The 22,308-nt window shown below is 44.7% G+C and overlaps 1 protein-coding gene across 2 annotated transcripts in view; it reads left to right on the forward strand.

Annotated features, from left to right (window-relative positions):
* TMEM154 (transmembrane protein 154) overlaps positions 1-6,855 on the forward strand; it is a 42,744-nt gene extending 35,889 nt beyond the window's left edge. For both annotated transcript variants that reach the window (XM_015247001.3, XM_072975580.1), the window contains one exon: positions 4,215-6,855. In XM_015247001.3, coding sequence (XP_015102487.1) covers positions 4,215-4,230 — 16 coding nt within the window. In that variant the 3' untranslated portion in view covers positions 4,231-6,855. The remainder of the gene's footprint in view (positions 1-4,214) is intronic.
* The last annotated feature ends 15,453 nt before the right edge of the window (positions 6,856-22,308 follow it).

Consider the following 22,308-nt stretch of genomic DNA (forward strand, 5'->3'; position numbering starts at 1 on the left):
TGACTTTGTGCTACATTGAACGCTACCCTCCCCTGAAGCCAAGTGAGAGAGCCTCATAGCGCAAGCCAGGTTTAGCATAGGTTTATTGCATCTTCAGGGACCGGCAACACTTGCTGCGGTCATAAAGGGGGATTGTTACAAGATAAACTAGTCAGAAGAACAAAAGTGGCTTCTCCGATCCTGACCACAACCAAGGGGCAGGTATGAAACCAGGTGTTAGAATTACACCTCCTTATTTAACTGGTAGCATTGCAATTAATTGCTTTCGTAAAAATAATCAGATGATACTTTTTCATCAGTTCAATTTGTTTTTACAGTTTGTAGCTCCTGGGACTATACAGCTTAAAGCTGTCCCACATTCTTAAAATACCTATATAACACTCCGAGAAGAAGTACTCTCGAATGCCGCTGTCACAGAGAAGTTACTAAAACCGTCCGAATTAACATCAAGGCAAGCGACAGGGGTTTGAGGTTTGAAGCGGGATCACTTGTTTTATTTGTTGCAAGTCTGTGGCAGTTTGCCAAGATGTTTTTCACAGAGAACTCAAGGATTTGCAAGAGATGAAGTTGTCTGGTCTGATTTGATGGTTTCACAGAGATGATAAATAGCCATGAAGACAGCAGGGAACACATCTAACTAAATAAAGGAACGTGCGTGGGAGAGACTCATGCCTCGGGGCTCGGGGGTGGGTGGTGGGACGGATCCCAGGTTGCTGACTTGCTGACAGGCCTGATGGTCACCACACCACTGGTGGAAATTGCCTGTGAGAGTTGCAACACTAGGGATGACCTGATGTCCCACAGCTGAAGCCACTGTACCCACGCTGGGAACATTTCTAATGTGATGCAGGGCCTGGCACGTCCTCATGGTGCACAGACTTAGAAGCACGTAAGCTACATGGGTGAGCGCCATGTGTGAGGTCCTGGGCTCTTTGATGTTCTCAGCGAACGGGTTCCCGTTGGTGGACAGGGTCACAGGCTGAGCCTTCAAAATGCTTGCAGAGTTCTAAACAAAGCACATTGAAGTACATTGGCCTCAGAAATCGAAGGTTTGTTTTGGAAGATGGTTTCTTAAAGCTTTTGGATGTCTGAAGCAATGTATACACTTGTGTTTAACCGACAAACATTTGCTAGTGTAGAAACTGCATGATCACAACGCACATTCGTGTTCTGTAGTGCGGTGCTTTCCCTCTGTTTTCTCATTTGTTCTGTCCGACAGCCTGCTAAGGTACATGGTAGTATTATGTATGTCTTGCAGATGAGACGAGAACAGAAAATTTGGGGTCAGAAAGGTTAACTTGCTCAAGGGCACACAGCCAGGAAGTGGCTGAGCCCTGATTCAAGCCCCCGCCACCTGATCCTGGGCTAGAAAAGCCACTGTTGGCACAAACCATCATCAGCACGACCATAAAAACAGCCCGAGAAATGATGAAATACCCAGGCCTAAACTTCATCAACAATGTTCGGGGTAATAGAAAAAGAAGTCGTTCGAGTTTTTATTGAGGGACCTAACAGATTTAACAAATGGGGAGGGACATACTGCATTCCTGGATGAAAGACTCAATGGTGTAAAAAATGATCATTTTAAATTCAACTCAGTCTCTTAAAGATCCCAATGAACATTTCATCTAGAAGAAAAACTGCACAAATAGGGTAATTCTAAAAGAAAGGAAAAGAACAATTGTGGGGGGGGGGCAGGGGAGAAGAGTTAGCAGGAAATATGCTCCAATAATTAAAACTGGGTACACCTAGAACCAAATAAGAAATATTAGTGAAACAGAATAGAATATTCAAAACAGACTCAAGTATATTAAACATTTAATATATTATAAAAGTAGCAATTCATAGCAAGTAGATTATTCAATAGTCTTACCAACTAACATTTGGAGGGAAAATTTAAAACTCTACCTGACACTTTAGATTAAAATAGACTCCAGATAAGTTTAAACTTGAAAAAGAAAGGAAAAATATAGATCAATATTATAAATTTAAGGTGAGGACTGGTTTAAAAGCATGACACACAGTCAAAAACCACGTCAGTAAAGGGTAGACAACATTAAAAACTCAGGTTTTCTGTACTTCAAAAAATACAGTAAATAAAATGAGGAGGAAAATGACAAACTGGGAGAAAGTGTGTACAATATGAACGATGAACAAAAAAATTACTCTTAATATACAAATCAATAAACAAGATAATTGTCCCCTTTTAAATATGAACAAAAAATATTAATAAGCAAATCAGCAAAAGAAGAAATTTTAATTACCGATAGAGCTTGGAAAAAAACTTTAGTCTTCCTGGTAACAACAATAAAAAATAACCAAAGAAAAAGTTAAGGTAAATATTATTTTCACCTATTGAATTTACAAAAACTGAAAATAGTAATATCCAGTATTAGACAGGATGTAGGGGAAAGGATATTTCCCTGAAGGAAAGTGTCTGGAGAAGTAAATTTCAGAAAATTTCTAGGGAAGGGGGGTAATTTGACATTTGACTGGCCCAGCTTTAAAACTGCATATATTTTAACCCAGCAATTCCTTTTCTAGATACTTATGTAAAGGTAAGACCTGGAAGCATGCAAAGATGTAGCAATTTTTATAATAAATAGAAATTTTAAATTGGAAATAGCCTAAATGTTTAACAAGGATGTGGCTAAAAAAGAAATTTTTTTTGGTCTAGTGAGACAATGGAATGCTATACTAGAAAGATACGGTATATTTATTAGCAAGAAAAGATGTCTCTGTATGAATGAGAATAAGAAAAAAGGTTATAGCACTATACACATAAGATGATTCCATCTTTATACAAAAAGAATACGTATCATTATTGCAGGAAAAAAAGTTTGGGGGAGTAAATACCAAAATATTAACTTGTAGTGAGACTGTTAATAGCTTTGTTTTGCTTGTTTGTATTTTCTATATTTTCAACAATGAATATGGATTGGCTTTTATCATAATTAATTTTAAAACTCACTTCTGTTACAACTGCTAGACACAGATCAGGGTTGTGGACAAAAGTCCACTTGCCACTCTGCCTTGTATTTTAGTCGGCTTGGAGTAGCGGAAATGTCAAGATAAGGCCACAAAAGGAAAACATGCAATTCAGAGACTTATGCTCTGTAGAGATGAACTCCTGGATCGTGGAAATATTATTTTGCTACCACCCAATTTCTAAGAGATGAAGCCTCCTAGCCCAGTTTAAGAGTTGAGCTGAAGTGGATTGGGTTGTTACGTCTACTTTTCAGATAAAGGATGTCTTAATTTTCAAACAGGTTTCCACTGAATTAGTGTTGCTACAGAAGTTGTCCTTTGTCCACATTTGCCTTTTTCCTTCTTCTGTGTCACAGCTTCCTCCCCGTCTTTACAACACAGACACATAAACACACAATGTCTAGCTAACTAGCTAGTAAGTTACTTCCGAGTCCTTCTGGAAACACCTAGTGTTTCACTGATCAGGCGAGCACTTACTCAGAGAAAGAGATCACTTCAAGGAGGGACATCCTAGAACTTGGGTGAAGGGACATAAAACTAAAAACAGAAGCCCCTGTGGGGTGGCGGGCGGTGGGGGGTGTCGAGTGGTCAGCTTTCCTGGAGACTTAGGAGGAGGCATGTTCTCACTGGGGAAGAAACCGCAGAGCCAGATATGCGGCCCCGATAGCCAAGTTAGAAACGAAAGCAGAAATTAGCCAGCCAGCATGGTTCTGTCCAAATACCATGTCCATAATTTCTGTCTGCTCACACCCCGAGATGCCTGGGGACCGAATTCTAAATGACACTGAGTAGGCACCTCTGATCCTTTTGTGGATATGAACAAAATGTGCTTTTGACAACATGCCAGGACCACAAACTCCTGAGAGAAAATAATCCATGGAAATTTTTTAAAAAGGGGAAAAAAAGGCAGCCTGGCATCTATTTCACAGAGAATGGGATTAGATTTAATGAAAGGAGGAATCTCAGCTCCATCTGGTTCTCTCCATGTCAGCCCTGGGGAGGGAGCTGAGAACAAGAGTGAAGGATTATTTCTTGGCTTTCCTGGATTTCCTCCTCAGGAATCAAATATAAAATCCAAGCCGACCTTTGTTTTGGAAATTGTAACCTGGGCGCTGTTGGCTTCCTGATCTGTCATGCTCTCCTGAGTCACCCCCTCAGCGGAGTGACCAGCTCTCAGTTGCTTCTGGAAATATATACTATTGTTCTGTTTTTTTTTTTTTCTACAGTGATGATGAATCCTAAAACTGAATGGTACTAATGTTTTCCAAGAGAAGCAGCCCCGGAGGAAGCCTGGAAGCCTGCTGGGCTTGTCAACAGAGGATGAAGAGGATACGAATTTAATTAATTTCCAATCAACGTAAACAGAATAACTTTCTGCTGTTTCTTCCAATGCGCAGTGCATCACCTGCACTTGGAAGCAGGCATGGTTGGGAAATCCTAGGCCAAGGCCAGATGCCATCCATCACTGAGGGCAGAAGAGTCGTAAGATGCAGGCACCTTCCCTCAGGGGCTGTTCCCTCTGCTCAGCCAACCTCAGCTAACTGTCCCTTCATCCTGGCCACGCTAAGTCCTGGTTACCCTTCTGCTTCATTCCTTAGGGTGTGAATCAGGCAGCTGTCTTATCTCTGGTTTCCTTCTGGGTCACCTGATGACCTAAACTAGCTTTGGATTATTTCTTCTGATTAGTCAAGTCCTCGGATGGGTCAGTGACATTCACAGGAACTTTTCTCAAGGGGAGTTATGCCTTGGAAAAGGCAGCCAGCAAAGCAAGTCTTTCAATGTATCCCCCAGCCCAGGGGGTTGGTGAGCTCAAGTCTGCCTGCCAAGGAGACACAGGGAAAGAGCCCACCGTCCTGTGGGGATGTCGTCTGGTGGCTTGTGGACCCCTAGCGGCCAGGTGATGGAGGAACAGGAATATTCAATGAAAGAGCAACTGTTTTCCTTCTCAGCTAAAATCAGCTCCCTGTTCCCAATTCCCCACAGCTGTCGTCGCCACACCTCCCTCACATGTGATGCGTTGGTGTGGGGCGTGTGCACGTGGGCCTCCTCAGGTATCTTCTGTGTCTCTGAGATCTTTAGGGTCATGGGAAACAAATAAAACAGGTATGGGATCTCTCTGTGCCAGTGACAGTTACCCCTCCTCGGACCCACGATCTTTCCCACCGGCTGGGACAGGCCCCCCTTCCCCATGTTCTCAACACAGCTCCCCAGGGGGCCACCACCGGCCCCACAGAGATGACATTCTCCGTGATTTTTGTTGACATCCTTGTGCTAAAAGCAATGGAGCAAAATGCAGAAGGACCCTGTTTATCACTCCAACACACGCAAAATCAATCTCCATTTAATCCTTAATTTTCCAATTCTGACCTTTAAAGCAATCTTGCAAATTGGGAGTCCTCAGCTCTTCCACGGCACCTGGTATTTTATTCCAGAAAAGAAACAGAGAATGGAAACTTTATTTTATGCCTCACATATGAACTGAAGGTGGGGGGGAGGGGTTGAGGTTCACCAAACATTTGCTGCTGGATTTGGGGTCTTGGGTTTGAGAGGCTGCCTTAATGCATAATGAAACCGTCCTCCGGCTTTTCAGAATTCCTTCACCAGCACTGGCCTTCTGAACGATGCCCGTAATTTTAAAGGCAGAGTTCCAAGCCAGGGAGGTCTTTCCACCCCAATGAGAGAACCATCGGATTGTGTTTAACCATTGCTATTGTGTCATCCTGGGACTGCACGGAGCTTTGGCAAAAGACAGGCTTCTTGGTATATAACCTCAACAGAGTTGTCTGCTGTATTCTCCGCAGCACATCCTGATGTGGCATTTTTGCTTTCTTTGTTCTTTGGCATATTCGCATTCAACTTGTGGTCCACGGTGACTCTCAGCTGCCTGTGCCAAAATGGCCATTTTCCACATCATCCTGTCTGCCTGTTTTGTTACTTTAAGTTTGCTTCTCATCAGCATTTTGACTCTCAGAAGAGTCTCTTCCTTCTCTTGGTTTCTTAAGATTTTAATCCAGCACTTAGGCCTGTAGACGTCACCCAACCCTATTGAGTAATGGACTTCAGCAGTTCAGAGACGTATGTGTGGTCTTGGAATCTCACTTTGATCAAGTGATATTTTATGATATGATAAAAGCGGTCTCATTCAGTATTTAAGGTAACTTCAATTCCCACAAGAAGTAAGCTTCAGCAAACGTCACTGAGTTTATATCTGAAAAATGTACTAACCTTTATAATGGCACCCTGTGCAAGGCACTTTAAAAAAGGATTTTATTCTGGCAAGATATATAACATTTGTATGGGTCAGAACAGTCGAGGGGCAATACTAGCACTCTGTCCTTTTATTACTATCTGATCAAGAGGCATCATAGATTTATGCTCATTCTGAGAATTGTTTTTAAACCCAAACTTAACTTTTATGTTTCAGACTATTGTTCGTAAGAATCTTAATCATTTGCCCTGATTGGGTAGCCGATCAGAGCCACGTCTGACTGTAGAATATTTTAAAGATGTATAAGGTTTTATTGCATTTTTGTACCTATTAAGCAAACTAGGTTACAACGTTGCCTAGTTGAACTCCTCAGGAAACTTGTTTTAATAAAGGTGTGAAAATATCCGTCTTAACTCAGTGATGTGACTCCTCTCTCTGGGAAGGTCAGCGTTACCCGCACACTGAGCACACGGCACGGATCAACCTTGATATCCACGGGGTGACTGCTGCTTTTGATCACCCTTATGGCTCTAGCCATGTAAATGGGCGCTTTAAAAATGCTTTTGTCCATTCTTTTATTTTGGTTGTTTAAACTATCAGTTTTCACCATCTCTGGAAGAAGGCCCTTATGTTGAATAAACATAAAGTGTAGACATTAATTTCAGCTTCTGTTAGAATTAGTACAAATTCTGAATATAGCGGAGTGATAAGACGTGGCTTCACACTGGGAAGACATGGCTGAAACTCTCATCGTGGGGAAAACATTGACATTTTCCTCCTGAATTAAATTTACACATGCTGCTTTTTCCCACTCAGGATGAATTCTGGGGTTTCCATTTAATATCTGCCATAAACAGTCCAGAGTAGCTTATTCCTAGATTACATTTCATAAATCTTACAATAACCAGAAGATCACTGCATTTTAGTGTGAAGTGGACACAGTCAAATTGGTTATTAATAATTGCATAACCCGAATAGCCAATTGCCTGAATTATTTTTTTTGAACAGCTCTTAGACATTGGCCTTGATACTGTCTTGTCTGGCACCCCAATTTTATTTTCCTCTTAGTCCTTTTGGGGATGGTTATTTGTAGATATCTGGTGTGTTCTTTTTTTTTTTAATTTGTTTTGCTTTTTGCCCTATTACCTTTACTAAATAATATGTCATGTTCATGAGACAGCTAATCCATACAATTACATAAAATAAAACTTTAAAAATCAACTCTAGAGATTCTCTGCACCCTTTTTGAAATAATATTTTAAGAAGTTAAATTCTTAAACCAAAGTGCTTACAATAACATGAAGACTCTAATTTCATTAAAAATTATCGAATTAGGTTAATTCTAATTAGGATTAGAAATACACGTTGAACTACTTAAGGACAACCACAGGTGGAGGACGTCCTTTTGCAGTTGGACTCCAGGTGCAGAGGGCTCCGTCAATCATCCTCCTTAGCTCCCATCACAGGTCTTTGGTACGTTGTAAATAAATAATTGGGCTTTTTACAAAAAGCCTATTCTTTGCATTTTTCACTTCTTTGGTCTGCATGGAAAGGACCAAATTAATGATCTCTAGATACTACAAACAGTGAGCAATATCTTTTCCAGTATAAAGATCAGTTGAGAGTAGTCACTGAATTACTCCACCTTAGGGGAAACTCCTGAAATTATAAACAACATACAGAACATATGAAAACTGCATGTATAATAAATGTCATCTTTCAAAAGAGCAGGAATTGTAGTTATTTAACAAGTTAAAAATAATCTGATAGGTCAGTAATAATTTAGTATGTGTGTATCTTGCTTTTAAAGTTGAAAGTGAGATTAATGTATAAAAAACACTGGGCTGGATGCTCTCATTTTACAAGCAATGTCAAGTATTTCCTCAGGGTGTCGGTGAGATCATCAGATGTCATTTTTATCACTTGGCTTTTGTCCCAGCAACGTAAGTAAGCCTCATAAAAAATGGTCTCATTGCTACTGATTAGAACTGATTTGCAAACTGTCGAAGTTTTAAGACTGATTTTAAGACTGATTTCAGAGTTTTTCTCCTACCTTCTATGCTGAGAATAATATATATAATACTATTTTTTCTTTATGACTTTGGCTTTATAAATGTCAGGTATATATATATAAAGCTATAGATTATTCTATTCTCTGCTGCAGAGTTTTTTTTTTAATAAAAATAAAGAAATATATAAAAATTTGCGTGCCAGCTTGCCCATTCAGCAGTGATAGATTGAAAAGCACTCTAAATTTAATTGAAAAAGCACTACGAGATAGGAGGAAAGAATATCTTCCACATTAACTTCTGCATAATTAATGTGTGCCAATATTTAGAATAAACATTTATTTGAAAATAAGAGACTTATTTACTAAAATGTTGATGACTAACAGTAAAGAAGTGAATTATGCATTTTTATAAAGGAAAAATCCTTTTAACTTAACTTCCATGACTCTTGAAAAGGAGGATTATTGCAGGGGAAGGTGTAGCTCGTGGCAGAGCATGTGCTTAGCATGCACGAGGCTGTGGGTTTAATTCCTAGTACCTCCTCTAAACATAAATAAATAAACAAATAAGCCTAATTACTCCCCCCCAAAAAAAATTTAAAAAGGAGGATTGTTAACCTTCATAACTGCATTCTTGATCCATATACCACTTTAAAATAAAACAATGTCAATTCAAAAAGTTCTTATAGGATTGAACCTGCTTTATACAAAATTGTCCAGACTAAAAATTAAGTGGATTACCTGCCTATCTAAAAGACACTATTACACACTCTTGTCTTTTTCCCTTCTGACAAAATATTTTTAAATTGAGGAATGAAATTTTAATTGTCTATGGGAATATAATTTTAAAAAATATTTTTAGTAAAAACGGAAAAATCCTAGAGATTAAGCCTTCTCTTTTTCTTGATTACTCGCTTTTCTTTATGCCTTTAATTCTAATCTCATTCTCCATACCTTGACATTATAGCAGTTACAGCGAGGCTGACTGTCAGGTTCGTAACCTGTAGATAACATGAAGAATTCCTTGAATTAGGATGCATTCTTGCAGGTCACAGAAACTAATCACTACATTGACAAACGATGAGCAGAAGACTCCTCATGGCCCCAAGTAAAGTAAAACCTGGTCAGTCATGGCATCACTAAGCCTCTACGGTCTGTGACATTGGGTATTTCCTTTCTATTCTAACTGGGATGACTGAGCAATTAAAGTGGTGGGCAGCTCAGCCTGGAGCTGACTTGGCCCCAGAGCTCACACAATTTCCCAGAGGTAGGGAGACGATGCTAAGCGAGAATGATAATCCAACTAGCATTTATTATGTGTATCGGTTAAGAATTAAGTTCAGCCTCTAATGCTAGAGACAACATAAAATTGTTTTTTAACAAGATTGGTTTTTTCTCGCACATGAAGGAGAACAAAGGTAAGCTGGTATGGTAACTCCGTGGTCACGTGGAACCCCGGCTCCTGCTGACCCTCCCGCATGTCCAGTGGTGCAGAGCTTCCATCTGCAGGGCTGCTTGATCCAAGGTGGTTGGTCCAGCTCCAGCATGGTATTCACAAGATGGGGAGTGTGGGAACCAGTGGGAGTGGGGAACCTCCAAACTAGGTCAGCCTCTTCCCCACCAGCCCAGTGAAGCCCCTCATCTTGCTGGCCAACCTTTCTGGAAGGCAGCAGGGAACTGTAGTCTCTATGGTTGGTACCTGTCACACCCACCGGTGAGGGTTGTTTCTCCAAGCGACAGAATATTGGGTATTTGATGGAGTAGCAATCCTGGCCATAAGGTGCTAAACACTTAATACAGCATCTCATGTTAACGCTCCTGATATGCTTTTAAGGTAGGCTTAGAGAACTTATAAACTCGTCCCACGTCTCCCCAACGGCAAAGCACATGCTTCAGACGCTATAGGACACTGCCTCCCATTAACAAGCAATAGGAAAACGGTTTAGAAGATGTCAGTCATTGTCAAGGAGGCCTGAAGGTGGACACCCCCTGAGATAAGAAGTAACAGAAGCTGCAGGATTGCAGTGAGGGCGGGACCTCAGAGCCAGTGGAAATGGTGTATCATGCTGAGAAAAAAAGCCAGGGCTTAGAAGAGGGGTGAAAAGGAAAAAAAAAAAAACCTGGTTTCTGGACCTGAGTACTGGTAAAGGTTTGGTTACCCAGGGGAAAAAATTAAATTCCCACTTGCTGGAGCTGAAGTCAACAGGATGGCAGTTGTTTTCTTGAAGGCTGCGATGGAGAGATGCCCAGATACCCTCAAGAACATGTGCCAGCGCTAGAATCTGAAAGAATTTAAAGTAGCCTGAAATATCACCTCTGTCACAGGCACAGTCATGCCAGCCTGTACAGAAGGCTTGTGCGGAACAGGAAGCGGAGCATTGTTGAGGGTTCAAGGGCCATCTGTGGATGCATTTTACTTTCCAAGAGAGAAAATCTGGTTGAATCGGTGCTTTGGCCATCTATTGTACCTAGCAAACCACCTCAAAATGTAGTAGCTTAAAACAGCAGCATGCATTAATTTTGATCCCAAGTTTTCAATTTGGGTAATATTTAGTAAGAATGGCTTATCTCTGTTCCATGTGGCAGCAGCTGAGGCTGAGGCTCCACTGTCAGGTGGTTGCTCACATGGCGGGCAAGTTGGTACCGGCTGTTGTATTGGAGCGCAGACAGGTCTGGGGCCCAGGGGCCTTGGTTCCCACTGTGGAGCTCTCCATAGACTTCTTAGGCTCCCACACAGCCTGGTAGCTGGGTTCCAAGAGCAAGTGTCCCAAGAGAACAAAGGGGAAGTACATGGTATTTTTGTAAGCTGGATGCAGACATTATATCCCATCACTTCTGCCTTACCCTGTTTTTTGAGACAGTCACAGAGTTCAAGGTAGAGAGGCTGTACAATGGGACCAGTGTCAAGGTCACATTGTGAGAAGACAAGTGAGATAAGAGATATGTTGCAGACATCTCTGGAAAATATGATCTGCTGAAATTGATGTAGCCCTAAGTAACACAGAGGAAATATGTTAGGGAAACTCACATCAAGTTTCCTGAGGAACATATGACATCCCTGGGTCCAGTGCCTCTATGACTGTCTTTGGCTTAGACGTACATCCCTGGTCCGGTCATTTTGGGCAGGTAGTAGAACTGGTTTCACCCACTTCATGAGGCATGAGCCACAGCCCAGAGGAGGCTGTGGGTGGGTCAGACACAGACATTTATGAATACTCTCAGTACATCAGATTGGTTGTGAGCACCTTGAGGATAGGGATGAAAGAGTCTTAGGCATCTCTGTATCCCAAATAGTAGATAATCAGTCATCTGTAACCGATTATGAACTCATGGACCCAAATTGGGAATGGCAGGAAGACAGCCAGTACTGGATGTAGCTGGAGCCACAGGGACTCAGATACAAGGCTTCTTCAGTTTTCTGTCTTTCCTTCATTCTGGGACCACCTTTCTCCATGGGGCTGTGACGATGGCAGCTGGTAGCTCCAGGGAGCTCATCTTTCTATCTTTACCATCAGAGCAGAAGGGAATCTCTTCCCTTGCCTCAAATTTACAAAAATCCCCCAGAACAAATCCGACTGTCTGGGTTTTATGTCTAACCTTGTGACAAATGGGGATTGGGACTGACTGGGATGGACATCTCTTTCTACGGCCACAGGTTAAAGTGTGCGCATGTGTGCACACATGTGCTATAGGTACTGGTTGATTGGTTGGGTTGATGGGTTATTGATTAGTTGGTTGGTTGGTTGTGGAGAAGAGGATGCAGTGGGAAGCAGTTTTCAAGGGGAATCAGAGTGCTATGACCGGAAGCAGGGCATTTGGGACCAGCCAAGGACACAGTTACTCTCCATTAGATGTGTTTCTCATTCCCGTTCCACTCACTTACCCACGTTCACGGAGTCAGAGCTCCAGAACTGGCCCGGTCCTCGGGATGGTGGATTTACGGATGCTTTGCCAGTCTTCTGTGCATTTTAAATATTTCCCAAATATTCTGCAGTAAATATCCATAACCTTTGTAATAGAAGTTTAAAAAAATAATAGAATGGGTAAGTTTTCCAAAGCAGAAATATTAAGACCCCAAACCTAGAAGAGTCTGAATTTTAGGTCTAATATTCTTACAGCACACATGTCTTTTGAATCTTAGTTGCAAAACTGACTGAATATATTTAGGTGTATGTGACCAGGACCATTTTGGTGGGTAGGAGAAAAGATACTGAAAAAAAAGGTAAGAAGCCCTCAAAGACTTGCTATATAGTGTGGAATACCTAGATTTTTCTACACACACTCCTGTAACCCAGACAGTTTGCCCCTGTCTCTTCAGGGACTATGGGAGAAGCAGGGTAGTTTTTGGAACTCTGCGTATAGCTTGTGGAGGAAGCCACTGTTCAGGACAGGAGCGGAGGGGTTATTAAGGCGGTTGTCAAGTCTCTGAGACGCTAAACAAGAACAAGGCAGAATGGGCAAGATCTTCTTGCCCCGTGATGCATCATATCTAATCACTTGGGTTCTTTTCATTTTCTTGCTCGAAGGATCGTTTAACATTAAAGAAGATTTTGAATAAAGAGCAAAAATATTCTCCATTTAAAATTCTCTTTGTTGTGCGCTTTGGTAGCTGCCCAAGTTTCTACAATGAATACACACAACTTTGATAGAGTAAAAAGTTATTGAAAATACAGTCTGGTTGAAATCCTCCTCCCTGCCGCCCCCTCCCCCCGCCCAAATCATTCTTAATTTCATGAGCCTAGTAAAGCAATTCTTATTCTTAGGGGTCTCCTCTTATCTCTTTCTAAGAAAGAGGACGTGAGAAGAGGGCTGGGGGTGGACCTTGGATCAGGGCTTTTACCAGGTGACTCCCTAAAGCAGCGCCCCCCGCCCGGGGAGGGGCGGGGAGACAAGGGTTTCCTGAACAGAGCAGGGGCCCTTAGCAGTGGCTACTGGAGAGCTTAGAAGGGTCAGTGGGAGAGGAAGCCAGTCAGAAATCCTGGATAGAGAAGGTACTAGAAGGCTTCCCCGAAGATGCCACTGAGATCCATCCATTCAGCAAACATGTATTGAGTGCCTATTATGTGTCAGGCATTAGAGATGCGGAGGGGAGATGAGAGAGTGTGGTGAAGCCCGGAGCCCCGGGTGTTGGACTGCCTGGGTTGAAATGCTGGGTGTTTGCCTCTGGGCAGGTCACTTAACCTCTCTGTGCCCCAGTTGCTTCCTGAGATTTTGGGGGAAAACCACACGAGTTGATCCACGTGAATGCTCCCAACCATAAGAGCCTGGAGTGTGTTAAGGATTGTACAGTGCTGGCTGAAGCTGGTGTGGTCTCTGCCCTTAAGGCGTTCACAGTTCAGAGGCTGAAACAGCACAAACCGGAAGTCTATGGAACAAGCTGAAAGACCTGCCAGGTTCACTTTGTTAAGCGGCAGAGCTGCTGAGAGTCTCCCTGGATGAACAGCTTTGGAGGCAATCGTGCTGCCCAGGGCCCTGGCCCCAGGCACCGTTTTGTAGGTCACTGGGTCACAGAAGGCATGCTCACATAGTGAGAGTCATTCTAAGTCAGTGACAGGGCGATGACGAAGACTTTTATTGAGTACTTCCTCTGCAATAGGCACTTTCCTAAGTGTCCCTGTGAATTAACTCACTTAACTCCCCAAGTAGGTATGTTATCACCCCCATTTTATAGATGAGGAAACTGAGGCACACAGAGATGAGGTCGCACAGGTAGCATGTGGTGGAGCTGGGACCTGAATCCAGGTTTCCAAAACCAGCTTACATCTACCAGGAACACTGTGTAGACTTGCCATTTTTATGACTACAGAGAAATTTTGCAAAAGGTGACCCTTGATGCTGTTTGCCCACTTATTTGACTTCCATTCATCTGTTCCTTCTGTTGACATTTACTGAGCCCCTTGCTCTAAGTGGGGCACCATGGGGCCTGTCGGGGGCAGCGAGCAAGCCAGGATCCTCCCATCAAGCTGTTTTGGCAGATAAGTCTCGTGCCCAAATGCAGAGAGGGACGAGTGACTGGCAGGGAACAGATACAGGGCTCAGAGACACAAGAGCAAGGATGGCTTGGAGTTGAGGAGAGCAGGCAACACCTCAGGGAGAGAATCAACTTGGAGCAGAGTCCTGAAGGATGGAAGGTTTTGACAGATGGTCATTCAAGAAAATGACCTTGAACTCTGGCCTGGGAAGTTAGATTTCATTTAGCAGGAAAACGAGGAGCACATGCAGAGACTTGGGAGGACAGGGGCAAAAGGATCAGCCCTGGGACTTGGACGAATGATGCTCAGTTTGTGCAGAGTGAGTTTCAGGAAAAGGGAACGAATGTAGGAGCAGAGGGGATTAAAAAGAGAGAAGAGAACGAGGAAGGACACCACAAATAGGCTCAGGTCTCTGCCCACCTTCTCTTGGCTGCTTAAAACCCTTCAGATGTCTTCCCGTTGATCTTGCAACGAAGCTCAAAGTCCTCCGCACGCCTGCAGCCTGCCTTTGCCTCTTGGATCCCTCCAGGCTCAGTGCTTCCGTCAACAGCCTTCCTTCAACTCAGGGACTCTCCTTTGCCCTTCCTTCCCCCGGCTTTCTCACCTGCTGCTTCCTCTGCTTGAACTCTGCCCTGGCCACCCGACACCTGCTCTTTGCCCCATCAGGTCCCATTCATCCTCCAAATTTCAGCTCCATCCATGCCTACCCAGGCCCCCTCTGTGTGTTCTCAGTATCTTTTTTTTTGGCAGCACTTGCTTGTTCATGTGATTATTCAACTAATGCCTGTCTTGATTATAAGCTTCGCGAGAAAAGATAAATGCCTGCCCTTGATTGTAAGCATCACGAGAACAGATAAACATCTGTTTGGCTTACCTTCATACCCCAACACCAATCACCTCTTGAGATAATATACCCTTCAAACATTAGCTCAACGCATGGAGAAACTATAGGATTTGATAACTGATTAAGAGGAATGAAGGATAATGCCAGGCTTTTGACACTGGTGATAGAAATACTGGCACTGCTGTTTATCACAAAGGGGAACACAGGAGAAATGGTTTTTCAGGGATGATGAGGAATCCAGTGTTGTGTATATTGATTCACAGGTACCAGCAGGTCATCAGTTTGTCCAGCAGGACATAGCAAACTTAACACTACAACTTAAGGGAAATATAACTGGAGAAAGAAAGGAGGAATGAAGAGTAAGAGTTTGTAGGTGTATCAGTGAAAATTAGTTTGCCTGCATATAGTAAAAAAGCCAAAAGAACAGAGACTTAAATTTGTAAGGGTTTATTTTTCTCTCACCTACAAGAAATCTGGGGGGAGGAAGTTCGGGGCTGGTATCGTGGGTCCATGGTCACCTGAGCCCACACTCTCTCCATCTTTCGGAGCCTCCATCCTTGGGGCGTGGATTCTATCCTCAAAGTCGCCTCTGGCCCCAGATGGCTGCTGGAGCGCCAATCATCAAAGCTGTCTTTCTGGCAGCAGGAAGGAAGAAGAGGGAAGGCGAAATGGACTCCCCTGAAAGCCTGATCCACGTCCATCACACTGGCCAAAACTTAGACAAGAGGTTCATCTTGCCTTAAGTAAAGCCAGAAACGTAGCCTTGTAGACGGGTGCATTGCTACCTTGAAGAAAGTCAAGGATTCTTCTACTAAGAATAATATGTATCAGGTGGGCAATGGCTGATTCTGTCACAGGAAGCAACAGCCTCAATGAGCCAGTCGAGGTCATGAGAGATCTGTGAAGTTTCATCAATGATCCCCCAGCTGACAGGAGCGAGTATCCAGTAACAGATGTGTGGAAATTCAGGGCAACAAGAAAGTTCAGTCATCACCTGGTCAGTCCCCACGTTTGTCTTATGAAGACACTTGACTCCTGCAAATAAAGAGATGTGGCCAACATTACACAGCGAGTGGGTGGCAGAGATGGGACAGAACCACAATCCGGGGAGGAAGTGATGGAACAGACTCAGGGGGCACCTGCCTGAATAAGGGCTCACTTTCACGCAGCATTCTGGTGACTCAAAGGACAGCTGGCACAGAGCAGGCTTGGATTCAAATCCCAGCTGTGTGACCTCGGGCTAATCACCCAGCTTCTCTGGGCTCCAGCTCCTGGGCTGTGTCAGCGGGAATGGCACACTGTAGGCACTCCACAATTGGCAGTCATTATTCTCATTACCATTAGAAAGCAACAAATCTTTTTGGAATCACGGAATGAATCAGTGAACAGATAAACATGAATGAATGAAATTAGAACAGAGAGCCATCGGTCCATCTGAGATGGTTTCAATGTAGAGCTGGATGGGTAGTCTCTCACATGCCCCAGATTTAAATTCTATCACCCACACTTTCTGCATTTGTCCTACTACGTCTGTGCTTCCTTGGACTCATTGCAGCCATCTGCCAAACCATGTCTCTCTCCTCTGTAACACTGATCCCCTCCGAAACACGTGTTTTGAGGGTTTACCTGAGGCTGAGCTTAGTATTGTGGGACAGTATAAAGAAGACAAGAGTCCCAGACTCTGGCCTTGAATTACTTGCAGTTTGATGACAGATGCTGTAACAGCAGTCTCTGAGACATCACGACTTCGAGGTAAGATACAATATCTGGGCTGCAGCTAAGTTCTCCACACCTTCTCTCTTGATCACTGACTTTTCCCAACTCTGTCATTATCTACGCTTTGCCACTTTACCTAGTTTCGTGTTATTATTAGTAATTCTTGTTGAATTTAAAAGGCTGGAAAGTTGTTCTATGTATGGTCTTTTTTTCCCTATCTTTAAAAAAACCACTTCATCAATTCACTATCAACACTCATAGTAAAATAGCATTAAATTACCGAATGAAACATGCAGAATCCATAAACACTCTAAGTGAGATCATCATTAAAATGAATTTACTTTCATTGAGCATACACTGGATTCGAGTTTTCTTTGGGAACACAGAATTTGTGCCTGTTGTCAAATAGGGCAATGAGTCCCACACCACTGTGCTCAGGACTACATGCCATTTGAGGAGGAAATGGAAGTCAGTATTTGCTTGTCTGGGAAGGTTTCACATCCAGAGAGCCCAGAGCCCTCACTGCAGTGAGGACACTCCTGCATTTCCTCCGCATCTACCACTAACTAGTGGGGTGACTTTGGGAAAGTCACTTCCCTGGACCTCAGTTTCCCCATCTGCAAAATAAAGATGCTGGATTAAAACCCCAGGTCAATAGTTCTCACCCTAAACTGTGCACCCTAAACAGTTCTCACCCTAAATGTGCTCATAGTATCTGAGCAGCTTCATAAAAATTCAAAATCCTGGGTCATCACCCCAGAGAGGGTTTGGCCCAGGAATCGGCAGTTTGAATGATCATGCCTGCTCATTTTCAAGCAGGGAATATCAGGACCGCACTGTGAAATCCATTGTAAGCTTTTACCCACCTCACTATGCTGAGTCTTCCTCTGAAACAGATTGCAAATCAATTCTCAAATAAGAAGGAGGAGGAAGAGGAAGGAATAGAAAAGGAATAAGAGAGAACCCCGTTACCCTGAGAAAAGAGGTCTGAAAACAGACGACAGGGTTCTGGGGCTGAGCCGTTTGCACTGACCCTCCTCTTCTCTGAATACCCGCGCTCCATCTCTGCTTAACCCTGAGGAAGCTGGGGCAGAGGCTGCTTGTCCCATCATCCAGTTCTTCCCACTCTGCTTCAGAGTGTGAGTGCTCCGACCAAAGGGTCTGCTTTGACATACCGGGCATTTTTAGCAGCCGCCCCCGCAGTGCCAAGTGAGCCCCCAAGCTGCGATGAGATAGGGACACAAGAGAGGCATGAGCAGTTTTGAGTCTTGGAGGAGGAGGTCTTTTCAGTTTTCCACCTGGAGGAAAACTCAAGCATGTCTCCCTCAGCACCCAGGAGCAATTACCTTCAGAGGCCAGCTCCCTTCATTAAGAATCTGAGAGGCAGAGGGGGAGAGGTTTAATTTCCCCTGATGAGGTCTTCTTTTTGCTGACCCAGGGTGATGGGTACCATCGGGCATTTGAAGGCATTTGAATCAGGGACTGTTTCGTCCAGGAGCTGAAATACCAACAGTGGCTGGAACTCACTTGATGCCAAGTAACATACATTCTAGGTAATGTACCTGCACGGACTCATTTAGGCCTTTCTGCAACCTCCTGAAAGAGGTACTAGAATAGTGTTCATTTCCCGGAGACTGAGGGTCACACAGCTGCTAAGCAGGAGACCCCGGGTTCCAGGCAGGGCAGTCTGGCTCTGCAGTGAAGTCCTACGCTGGGCTCTACCACTCTTGTATGTTTTGAGGAGTCTTGGCTCTCCCCTGGCTGTGGCTTGTGACCCCAAAGAGCTCCTTAGTGATCCCTATCTCTGTTTTCCCATCTGCATCTTTGTTCTGCAGGGGGGCTGTGCGGAGGGAGGACCAATCAAAGAGGAATCCATGCTCCAGAGGGTAACAGAGGGCAGCCTCGTCTCCTCCTTCCCAGTAAACATTCAGAAATCGGGGGAAAGCAGATAGTCTAGTGGGCGGAGAACATACCAGTACAGCTCCACAGAGATGATCAGACCCTTGGGGGCCCTGTTGTAAACACTCATGCAATTGCAAGAAAAGCTGGAGCCACTGCAAGCCCCTCCCAACCAGGCTCAAATCACCTTCAAGATGAAAGTCAAGTGCATTTTCCTTTGAGGGTTGTACTTTTTTTTTTTTTTTTGCCCAAGTAAGGGTGCTCCTCTTAGTCTTCAGGTGACTAGATGAAAAAGAGAAAACGTCTTGTGCATATAAAGTTTCCTCCTGCAGGAGGTGAGTGGCTGGGAGAGGTTCTCTGTAATGATGAGTCACTGCCTGGATTTGAAACAAACACACCTACAAAGATACACAGGGTGTAGACTCAGGAAATAACCAGCTGACTAGCACTTCTGAAACCAATTTCTACCACTGATTCGTTTTCGTAATTTTTTTTTCCTCGCAGTCATTTTTCACTGCTGCAGGGAGCTGTCGTCAGCAGCTGCCTGCTCACTGTCTCCATTAAAATGCAGATCTAGCCTTCCTCAGTTACCTTCGCATCCTGGGAGCCAGACTCCGTACCAAGGGGAGAAACGAGGGCAGGGCTAAAGAGGAACATATAGCAAATAAACGAGCCATTCATAAAAATGAATATTATTATCAAAAGGAGCCGTCTGCCAACATCTCCGTGTGCATATCAACTCAGATGCTGAGCTCGGGAACAACATGGAATTAAGCCAATGCATCATCTTTTTAGCAGTTGCTCAGTTGCTCTGCTATTAACTTAAAACAACCAGTTGTGAAAGGAGCGCTTCACTCAGACATCATGATGATGCGGCTTCGCCCTGTATTGTGTTGTACAATGTAAGCTGGAAAAATTGTTAAAATAAATTCAGCTGTGCTTAGGCCGGCCTGACGGCTCTCCAAAGAAACCAGATATTCAGGTAGGGGGTGGGGGGACCTGCCTAACTCAAACAGCTTCTTGAAGTCATTTGCACAAACTCTAAAAATGGACTTTATTTTTTCTTTAACTTAGCCTGTCTTTCCCTGAAAATTCAAACTGCCAAGATGTTGGGCTTTTTGCTGTCTCCATGAGCAACTGCAGATGGCTTTTTTTTTTTTTTTTTTTTGTCTGCACATGGAAAGATGCATGGATTGGATGCCTTTCTTTTCCTCTGAGGCCTGCAAGTCTACGGAGGTGACAGTAGGCAGAAGTCCACACAGAGCCTTCCTGTCGACAGCACGTCCCCGAGACCATCTGAGCACCTGTTTCTTATTTCTTGCTTGGCATTTTGCAGGGTCGCATGAGCCTTTTTTTGTTCTTCGCTTCTCGCAGTCAGTGGTGCGCTCTGGCCTCTGTGGTCTGTTGCGAATCTGAAGGAAAGCAAACGACCGACTTCCACTCGTGGCTGGTGGAATCAGGGTCATTCCCTCGCAGCTCCACCTTGTACATCTCTCCAGGCTACAAGCTGGTGTCTGTCCCCTGTGGTTCCGAGAACAAACACTGACAGGGAGGGCCATTCCGGTCGCTGATGTTCTCACCATCTGGAATGGTGACAGTCGTGGGGCTCCGCGGTGACTCACGGTGCGGAGGAATCATTTCGCTAATGGCAGCGCTAATCAGGAGGGACGAGGCCGTTGCTAAGAGCCACCGCATGAAGCAAACACCCCGCCAGATGAAAAGCAAGGGCCGTTGGTTTGCTTTGGCCCCTTTGAAAATAAAGTGGCTTGGAGTGTCCTTCTCGGTGCATCTAGTAATGGGCCATCATCCTTCACGGTCGGAGCCGGGGCCAGCCTTCCGGGAGCACCGGCTGTGTCTACGCACAGGAGACCTGTTCTCTCTCTCTGTCCTTCCTCTCCGGGGCCGGCTGTGCCCGGAGACCGGGCCATTCTCTGATGGAGGCTGAGCAGTTTGGTGTGGAAAGGGCAGGGCAAATAGATGTGGATACGGTTTTTAGGCAAGGCCCTCTTTCCAGGGTTTGCCCCGATGCTGCTCTGCACCGACCCCAACCTCGCCAGAGGCGCCCCAGCTGTCACCGTCAGGCCCTGCAGAAACTCCCACTGGCACTTGGAGGCTCAGAGGGGATCACCTAAGCTCCTCCCGAATCTTAACTGTTGCCTCCAGAAAGAACCAACTCTTTCACCCTCCAAAACTGGGAGAGAATACATTCCTGTTGTTTTATGCCCCTCAATTTGTGATCATTTGTTCCAGCAGCCAAAAAACTAAGCCAGTGGGGGACGAGCAGACCTTACAAGAGCCAAACAGACTCTCCTTATGACTAACGGTTTTCATCAGCTCCTCTGGGAGCGGCTGCACCAGATATCCTCGGAGTCTGTGCTTAAAACTGTGCTGTAAAATCTAGGAAGTTTTCATCTCATGGAAGAGGGAGGTGGCAGTGATATATTTGAATCAGCTCCTTCCATTGCCATCAAGGATCCTAAGTCCCAGCTGAAGGCTCACTCCTGCCCTTTTCCCGCTGGGAGGAAATGGGGGCACTGAGACAATTTCTCCTGGAGGTGACCACGCAGGGGGTCCTTTTTAACCATTTCCCATTTGTTGTCATGTGGCGGCCACACCGTCCTCTTCTCCCATCATCTTCCTATCCTCTTCTCTTTGGCCTTTCCTTCAGCAGCTGCTGACCCATTTCACCAGTGATACCCAGGTTCCTGTGATTAGGAAATCCACCAGCATCCTTAATCTTAAAATGAAGATAACCCTGAAGTAGCACTTACATGTTACACAATAAACTCATTTAATCCTTACAACCAACCTGCCACATCCCCTTTCACAGACAATGAAATGCAGGCCCACAGAGGCTAACGTGCCCAAGGTAAACAACCAGTAAGTGACAGATGGAGACATAAACCCTCAAAGACTGGCTCAAGAGTCCGATGTAAACTGCCTCCAAGTTTGACAGCAGAGGAAAAAGTACCACCGGGGCTGGTGGCCAGATGCCATCTTGTGCTTCCATGCTCAGCATCCCTTTGGGACCATCCCACTTGAGTCTGGAGTGCCCCCTCATAACACACAAGCTCCCCCTCGATTCAGGAGAAGACCCACAACGCTACCTTTAAATCTTCACGGCCACAGCCATGACTGAGCTAAAATCATTAAAGCAAGTCCATACAAAAGCTGCAGAGAGTAACAGCGTGTTGCAATGTCCACTAGCTCTCCAGGGGGAGCCTCGCCACCTTGCTTCCAGGCTGTCTCCACAGTGGAGACCATCTCACTCCCCGCTCCAGAGGGATGGGGTTGCAGAATTATGACCTGGCCTAAGAACAGGGGGAGGCCATGAGGAGAAGGGGTTGCCCATCCTGTCTGCCTGCCCTGCCCTCCCACTTATAGCTCCTTCCCGAGGACCAGCCTCCTTTCCTGGGAATGACTCGTCACCCACCCACCTACCGACCCCTCCCCGACGCACTCCCTGCCAGGAAAATTCCACTCTCCACCCACCAGGATGCGATCTTACCCTGTGCTCCCAACAAGACCCCCGTCCTGATACAGCACAGTAAACCAGGCATCACACCCTGAGACCTGCAGGTCCAGGACAAAAGGAGGCGGGTCCCGTACAGCCTCTTGACCACGGAGCGGGCAGGCTCTGGCCATGAGAACAGTCACTTCCTCTCCCTGTAAA

Source organism: Vicugna pacos, chromosome 2 (genome assembly GCF_048564905.1).
Source record: "Vicugna pacos chromosome 2, VicPac4, whole genome shotgun sequence".
Classification (NCBI taxonomy): Eukaryota; Metazoa; Chordata; class Mammalia; order Artiodactyla; family Camelidae; genus Vicugna; species Vicugna pacos.